The 8,682-nt window shown below is 36.5% G+C and overlaps 3 protein-coding genes across 3 annotated transcripts; 1 reads left to right on the top strand and 2 right to left on the bottom strand.

Moving 5' to 3' along the window:
- Nucleotides 1-111: 111 nt before the first annotated feature.
- MELLADRAFT_93522 (uncharacterized protein) lies at nucleotides 112-755 on the top strand (the record flags this gene model as incomplete). The annotated part of the gene is made up of 2 exons (XM_007406151.1): nucleotides 112-697; nucleotides 745-755. 2 exons carry the CDS (start codon nucleotides 112-114, stop codon nucleotides 753-755), a joined length of 597 nt encoding a protein of 198 aa, XP_007406213.1.
- Nucleotides 756-4,183: 3,428 nt separating this feature from the next.
- MELLADRAFT_93521 (uncharacterized protein) lies at nucleotides 4,184-5,554 on the bottom strand (the record flags this gene model as incomplete). The annotated part of the gene is made up of 4 exons (XM_007405929.1): nucleotides 4,184-4,186; nucleotides 4,273-4,396; nucleotides 4,495-4,616; nucleotides 5,399-5,554. 4 exons carry the CDS (start codon nucleotides 5,552-5,554, stop codon nucleotides 4,184-4,186), a joined length of 405 nt encoding a protein of 134 aa, XP_007405991.1.
- Nucleotides 5,555-6,589: 1,035 nt separating this feature from the next.
- On the bottom strand, nucleotides 6,590-8,281 carry MELLADRAFT_93520 (uncharacterized protein; the record flags this gene model as incomplete). Its single annotated transcript, XM_007405928.1, has 9 exons — nucleotides 6,590-6,598; nucleotides 6,681-6,710; nucleotides 6,791-6,916; nucleotides 6,990-7,088; nucleotides 7,312-7,373; nucleotides 7,432-7,548; nucleotides 7,629-7,883; nucleotides 7,953-8,028; nucleotides 8,180-8,281. The coding sequence occupies 9 exons, from the start codon at nucleotides 8,279-8,281 to the stop codon at nucleotides 6,590-6,592; spliced, it is 876 nt and encodes a 291-aa protein (XP_007405990.1).
- Between the last annotated feature and the right edge of the window lie 401 nt (nucleotides 8,282-8,682).

Genomic DNA, 8,682 nt, shown 5'->3' with positions numbered 1-8,682 from the left:
TAGCATCTTAGGGGAGTAGTCGATCCTTTCATTATCACACTGTACACACGCACAATCATACACACACAACTTGCATACTTTTCCCCACAACAATTCAATCGACCCCACAGAATGTCCACTCCACAACCGCCTGCCCCACTCCCGATGTCCATCACACCGGAAGCTGTACAACAACCAAACCAACGTAATCCAAATCTCCATACCACGCCTAATCAACCTACTCATCCCAACTCAGATCTTCAATACCCTCACACGTCTAATCAACCTTCTACTCAAAACAATTTCAATCTCCATCACACCTACGCGCCCAATCAACCTTACAACCTCCCGTTTCATAACACAAACGTACAAAATCCTTACTTCCAGCTTCATAACCAACAAGTCCAACACGTATCACCTCCTAACGTCACAGTTAATAACCCACACTTACAAAATCCCAACTTCCGCGACTATAACCAACACATCCAACCTCCCAACTTCCCGCTTCACAACCAACACATTGACCAAACCCCTAACTTCGCGTCTCATAACCAACACAGTCAACCTCTCAACTTCGCGTCTCACATCCAACACAATCAATCTCCTAACTTTGTGTCTCAAAACCAACACAATCAACCTGCGTATTGGTACCATCCACCTGGAGGTTCGCATCCTCCAACTCAAACTCAATTTGCGCAATCTGGCTCTGTCCCATCTGGTAATCAAATGCCTCCTCAATGGAATCACCCCGCTTATAATCAACAGTCTACTTGTAATCAATCATCTTATCCGAACAACCCCGCTTCCACCTTCGCTAATTTCCAACAGCCTTCCATGATACACGGTCCTCACTTTTACGCCCCTGCTGCCACCAACTCGATTGTCAATCTTGTCTATCCACCGGCTACTGTGGAGGCAACACTTGAAGCAATTGTAACTGTAGCTTCTGAAAGCACCAACCCGGCAACAACCGAAATTGTACTCAATGAGAACGTGGTCATGAATGAGGTAGATGATGAACAAGTTATAGTTCAAGTTCAAAATGATGAAGAGGTAGAGCTTTTTGTAGACAACGAACGCGATGGAGATTGGCCTCCTATTGGTAAGTCTATTTCATCACATTTAATAGATTTACTAGCCAAATTGAGCGGCGGGCGCCGCACTCACAAGAAGGCCCCATTTTAGACAAATTTGTGAAGAATACTGTAGGCTATGCTGGCTCAGAAATCAACCAAGAAGGAGAGCTTTATTATGAGGTGCAATTGGTTGGATGAGTACAACACAGCAGAATCTATTTCATAAGAAAATGGAGATCACTGTATACATTGTGAGTAGCACCATGAAAGGCCAGTTATATTGCATTTAAAAGCAACTTTAATCAAATCAAGGCAATGTGAAGGAGCAACACCACAATTGCTGCGCTACACACAGGTTTTTAACCTGTTTGGGTGGGAGAGCAAAGGCTACACTCTGACTCACTGCACAATCACTGTGCTTGTTCTTGTTTTTCTCACTTGAGGATTTGCAGTAGTAATATCATGCACTTGCTATATAGTGGCCCTGTGCACGAAACCACTATATAGTGGTGCACATTGGTGTATAGCCACACACATGGCTTGAAGGACATAATAATTCAATGAAAGGACTCAGTCAATTTTCAAAAGGTGAATCAATGAAGTTTGATTGATCTTGTACTACTATTTTGTTATATGTTGAACCTCAAGAAAAAACAAAAAAATTACAACCCCTTTGTTTAACCAGATTTAACCCAGCAAAAACTGTATTTATTTGTTTTCAGTGTGAATTTTGATGTTGAATATTCTTTATGGTACTAAGAAACTTTCCTACTTTTTCTTGATGTTCAACATACAATGAAATAGCTGTACTTCATGAAAGGCAATTAAAATTCAAAAGTAGGAATATTTTCAATGCAAACCATTGATATAACCTGTACCCCTGGTTACCAGGTTATGCTCTGCTATATAGCGGAGCAACCTGGGCCAGTGGTATGCTCTGCTCAGGGATTTTCTGCCCCAGGATGCACTGCACAGGATCTGCCCCACATAGTGGAGGCTGGAGCGGATGCAAAAACTGCTCCGCTCACACTTGTTCAAGCAGAGCAGTTGCAATGTTTGCTGGAGGGCTGGTCAATTGTTTCCGCTGGAAGCAAGCCAAGGGGAAGGGGGGTGGGGTATGGAGGCCATCCTAATTGTAAGATCTAGATGTGGTGGGATCAAGGATCAGTAGGAATGGTGGTGAATTTGAATGGAGATAATGTCACATACTCTTGGAGTGGGGTGATCATATCCCTGCCCTAAGCCTAACCCCCTAACAGTTGCAGTATCAGAGTATATGAGGTATCAATTTGTCTCAGATTTTTAGATACTTTGAAATTGATTCTAGAATGAACAACTATTTTCTTTTTTACTTGGAACAGGTGTTCATACAGACCAGGCTCTATCTTGTTTATTAGTGTAAAAGTATTCATGAGATAAGGGCCTGTTTGGCCGGTTTTCCATGAATTTGTTACACAAAAACAATTTTTCATTCTGCCCCTTTTTCAAGGGGCGGATTGAAAAACTTGAAATTTGGGTTTTTTGTTTACCAAACAGTCAACCAAATAGGTCCATGAAATATTGAAATGGAGGGGCCAATGAGGCCAAAACCTCTTTTTGGTCTCAAAAACAGCCTCAGGTCTGTTTTTCAAAATTGAAGATTTTTTGATCAGAAACGGTTTTTGGTTTTGATCAAAGACCATTGCCAAACGCTGGTCTTTTTGTCAAAAACCAAAAACCATATTTGGCCAAATACGTTTTTTGGCTTTGGTGGAGTATCTGGCCAAAAATTGTATTTGGTTTCCAGCCGAACGGGCCCTAATACTTTGGTTGAAGTCAATTTCAGTTTGGTAACAGATCTATAATCAATTCCTGGTTTAGCAATGCTCAAACTGAATCTGAAAAGATAATCTCCTAATTTCTCCTGATTTAATATTTACATCGTACATTCCCATTGAGGGAGCTTAAGACTAATCTTGTATTCTATTACCTTCTTCACTTCTCCAAACCTGTTTTCTCCTTCTTTGATAATTATTTCTTGATACTTTTCACAAACTATGATCATTTTGAAAACTTCAGTTCTCTTATAGTCTGACTCTAATAAAAGATAACCAAAAAGGAGATTGAATTTTAAATTTTATTTGCTTTTTTTAAAAATGTACCAAAAAAGAAGTATCAACATTACTCACAAAGTTTGACCATAGATAAGAGACTTATAATTTCACATAAATTATACAAATGTTTTAATCCTTTAAAGAGTTTCAATCCCTCAAGAAGTAGTATGAAATGAATCAACAACTTGATCTAAAATCTATAAAGAAATTTCCTCATCTAATTGCATCATTCCTTCTAACCAAAATGACCTTGATCTGGATTTGAGAATCTTGAGGCCTGTTTGCTCTGATAGAGTCACAGATCATGAGATTCTACATCATAATTGTGATAATTGTCCTTCTTCCTATCACCATTTAAATCAAGTTAACAGCTTAGAACAAAAAAAGTTGTCTATAGATGACAAAGAGATTATGTAACATTGAATATTGGAGTTTTTCCCATAGTTCAGACTTCATTTTTGATGGTGTGATACATGATAAGCCAGGTCAACATCTCTTGAACATCAAGTAACAATTAGGATCACATCTATTATCAGTAAAAATCATATAATAGCATCAGTCTACATGGTAAAGAGTAAAATCAGAGAGACTGTGTAAAAGGCGTAACAATACTCTTCAAAAGCTTTTGTTTCAAGTAAATCAAAAATTGTATCATGGACTTTCTCAAAGTCTTGGGCTGAGAGTCAATTCTTGATCACTTCTTCTACCAAGATTATTGAGCCTTCAATGATTGATCCTCTTTTAGTCAACTATTTTTTCCAATTTGGCTTTGTATCAATAAGTCACTGTGATGTAAAAGTACCAAAGGAGAAAAATTAGGTGTACAAGAGTTGCCCTAGTCATTCAATGATGAATTCAGAACTCACAATTGACTCAATAATGAAATCAAAATAAACCCATTATCTTGTAATACATCAGTAAACTTTGAGATAAAGGTGGTAAGCTGCTACTAACCAATTGATTTGTATCAGAATGTTTGAGGTTATGGGAATGAGATCTTCAGGGCTACAGTTAAAGTGATGATTGATAATGCATTTACTGTTATACCCCCACACAGAACAAAAAGAAAATGAAATTTAGTCCGATTTAAAGAAGTACGAAGTAGAATTAACTAAGACACCTACCATGAATTCACTTGAACCACAAGGGGAGATATCAGCAACTATTGCATGTAGTAGCCAAATTTGTAAAAGTAAAGATCTTTCTGTTTCTGTTAATCTATTAAATAATAAACCTTCAGAAATAAGACTAAAAGAGAAAAGCAAAAAAAAAGTAGAGGATTTGGTTAATGTCCTTTTCTATTCCCTCTTTTGAGAAACTTGCAAAAAAAAAGGAATCAAATGTACCAAATCACATAAACTAAATCAATACCGGACCGTTCAGCGAACAATTTAACCGCAGTAAAGAACCCAAGCATAGGTTCCCATTGTATCAAGAACTCGGTTTTACGTTGAGTAGAAGAGATATTCTCTCATAAACTAAATCAATACTGGACCGTTCAGCGAATGATTTAAGTGCAGTAAAGAACCCAAGCATAGATTCCCATCGTCTCAAGAACTCGTTTTTACGTTGAGTAGAAGATATATTCGAATTAGCTGGATCTACATCTTGACAAAAAAATTATTGAGTAGAGAGTAAAAGTAAATCAATCATTTCAATTGTAGCCACTTGATTGGCTTTTTCTAATTTTCATAAGATTGTTGTCGTTCTGAAATCAGAGTTCTTGCATTGGTTTCATGTGTATATTTTGTTGTCTTTCCGCTGTTCTTTTTGATCCTCTTGCTCGATCTGAATATCTAAAGAAACAATCATAATTGAAGTAAAGGTGTGTAAATGCACCATGATTGTAAGGTGAACCAATTCTTAATGAATAACATAAGGCAGATTTAACTGCATGAAAATACACTCGATAATCTAGATCAGTAATAGTATACTTTGATTTATTTTTGGATCACGATAAACTGAATATACAATCAAAGTCAATCGAGTCAAAAAGCTCGTATTTAGGATTCTTAATTGATCAATCAGACTCCAGAGTGAAGGTATTTGATCGATCAGGGTGTCCTAAGAAAACGGCGGCAAAGCCCTATTCAAAATTCAATTAGTAAAATGATCAAATCACCCTGTAAGTTTTGAAGCCAATTGAAAATGCTGAAATATGAAGGCTGCTTGTGTCCATGATGCTGATCGCAGGCCCGCCAAGAAGGTGAGTAGTGTTATATTGGTTTATTGATATAGGTTAGTACCAACTGGCAGAGAATCAATATAAGGGAATTGAAAGTAATTTTCCCAAAGCCAAAACTTCGGCTGCTCAAAACCGGGAATTCTACAGCTAAAGGACCGAGAATTTGTCGATTTTGTTCGCATTTGTCGATTTTGTTGGAATTCACTGTTCGCCTTCAACATTAATGATGAAAATGGATCATATTGCAGGTTGATTTAAAGAAGTTGTTACTAAATAATTTGGAGAAGCTTGAACAGCTATAGGATTTAAAGATCGTTATAACATCACGAGTGAGATCAAGATAAGCCAAGCATTGATTTAAATATTGAGAATTGATTTGAATCGATTCTAGATAAATTGAAATCTAACTGGGATTCAAAATTAAGATGAGGGATTGAATCGATCAAAGTTGAATAAGATAAATCTAAATGAGCTAAAGCAGTTTGAGATGCTATAAAAGTAAGGTCAGTTGATAATCAACATTGGATGAGATTGCAGCTGAGATTCTGATCTCTGAAGCTAAGGTTGGTACACATGCTCATCCTAATTCAATAGTAGCTGCCAAGATTGGGACAGTGATGGAAAGAAGTGAATGAGATTGTAAGACGGTGATATGTAAATCATAGGCTTTGATTGGGTTGAGTAGTAGGCAAGGCAAAAGCAATTGATGGATTGATCGATATAGATATGATTCTGATGTGAAAACAGATGAAGTAAATGAAGTTGAGAGTGAGAGTGAGAATGGGTGATTTTGTAATCGATGTTGAGGGTTGATGATGATGAATTGGCAGGTGATCAAGGTTTAGGATCATAACTAAAATCACAATTTCAATCAAGATTAGTTAAAGATTAGTTGATCAATGAATTGAAAAGGGCTTACACTACACGAGATGTTACAATCAGTTGTTGCTAAATAACCACTTCCATTGTATGAACTCGCAGCTTTTGACATCTAAAGGAAGAGATTCAAATCAGATTTGAATGTTAATGATGGCAAAGTGTGAACAGTTTTTGAGACCAAAAAATTGGAGAAAGTTGTTGATTTGTTCTATCATCAGATCTAAGGGTTGCTTGATTTTCTGAATGAGGTTCTGGAGTCAATATCTGGTCTAATTAATTTACGGTGATTGAGTATAGGTCAATTTTGATGATGAAGTGTGAATCTGGAATCATTAATCATGGTGCTTGTGACTTGAAAGCGATTGTTTCTTTGATCCTTATTCAACCTGTGAAATATTGGTGAAGTTATTGTTCAAAGAAGTAAGTCAAACTCGGACCCGAGACACATGAAAGAAACTTATGACCAACCATTTGATTATAACGATCTTTTCTAGGTTTCTCCAAATCCAAGACGATTGATTGTTAAATCCTGAAAGCAGCTTGAGCTGAATAATAGAAGTTTGTAAGCGTAATCATACCATTAATGTTGTTGAATGTTTAACAAATACTCGTCTTGAAATACGTGATTGTAACATTCGGGTCATGAAAGGATTGATTTGATGAGAAGTTAAACAATTTGAAGATTCTGCAATCCCAATAGCGAGCTAAAAAAGACGATCGAACAGCTCATTAATCACTACAAATAGAACTCAGAAATGAAAAAAAGAATGAGCATACCTGAGGGATCCCAATCCGATGTTGATTAAGTAAATCTTCAAGAAACTCGCACCAACGTTGATTATCTTGCTGATCAGTGATAGGAGGATACAATCTCATCTTATCAAACGCATCTGTAGGATGACGATTAGATGCCACAATATATGGAAGTGATCAAAAGTCTCGTTTCCGTCTAGCAATTTGTGTTGGTAATTGAACTCGAATCTACAAAATCATTGAAATCCGAAAGTAATCGAAATATATAGAATTGAAACATGAATATAAAACTTAAAGCCAGTTAAGATGATCGGTTAAAAAAGATTAAGTGAAATAACAAACCAACAAAATTGGCACCTCTCACTAATCTCTTTTGATGTTCTAAACCACTTTCGATTTCATTAGATTCTGACATCTCACCAAAAAAATCAATTGTCTTGAACTAAATGGAATTGATTAGCATAACGAAAGATATGGTTATTTGTATAAAATCTTCCATTCGCTTTATTGATTGTACTTGATTTCCTTAAGTTTTCAATGCTTAATCTGGGTGAAAGTTTCATGAGAGCGTCAAGTGATCCACCTACAAACAAACAGAGAAAGAGTAAATAAACATCGATTTTTAACAAAAGAGAATAAGATGCAAGGGAGTTTCTTGTTCACCAAAGAATTGAGCAAAGATAGAAGACGAAGGTAATCCGATCCTCAACCTAGCATATTGAACTTGTTTCCCTTCATCCTCAAGAGCCCCTTCATCCCCTTCTTTCTTATGCTTAATTTGTTCTCCAACCTTACCAGCTAATCCTCCAGTCTTAATTAATCCTGTTAATCTATATTGGTTTTTATCACCTTCAACTAAATGTGAAAACGAAAATAATTCTTTTTGATTAACAGAAGGAGGAAAATCATCTGTTTCATCTGGAATTAAATTAGAAAGTTATATGAATAAAGGTTTGATTCCTCCTGCGCGATCTGAAATTCTTATACTGATATTGGTAGGGGATGAGACAATATGAATTTGAATTGGTACGTTTGATGGGGTGATGGAGTTTTTTTGGGCTTGCTTTTGGGTTGTCGGAATGAATTTAACAGCAGTTCAAACATAATATACCTAGAAAATAATGATATCAGAAATATGTCAGTTAAACGAGCTTGATTGTTTATAATTTGAAATACAGAGCTGGATTGATAGAGGATGGAAAGATTGATTAGACCAATTTATGATTCTGATTAGATTTTGGATGATGTTTAGCTGGGATTTTCATTGGATCCATTGATAAGGAGACTCGTGTGAGGAATATATGTAAGATTGACATCGGATGCTTCAGGAAAGTTGGCTAGTTGTGGATTGAATCGCAAAGTTGGATTGATTAGGGTCAAAAGAGGATATGTAGCTGGTAGATCATTTGGAAATTGGATACAGGGAACCACAAATGGATCTCAAAATGGCTTCTGACAAAGTGCAAAACTCGGAAATTGCACTAATGGTGTATCTTTCCAGTTTTGTTCAATTTTATGGTTCTCCTTTAATATGAAAATCATACGGATAAACAAATTCATGGTTGACCTTTAACTTGTAATGATTCATGTAATCTAATCATATATCTGTTACTCATGTGGTTCATATGTATGTTATAGGAGCGACACCGGTTTGCTTGCTGAGGCCTCCGATCATTGGCAAGGAATTCCGGGAAATTAGCTCAGGTGTGATGTACAT

The sequence above is a fragment of the Melampsora larici-populina genome (genome assembly GCF_000204055.1).
Source record: "Melampsora larici-populina 98AG31 unplaced genomic scaffold MELLAscaffold_5, whole genome shotgun sequence".
Classification (NCBI taxonomy): Eukaryota; Fungi; Basidiomycota; class Pucciniomycetes; order Pucciniales; family Melampsoraceae; genus Melampsora; species Melampsora laricis-populina.
This window is presented reverse-complemented; position numbering and strand designations above follow the sequence as displayed.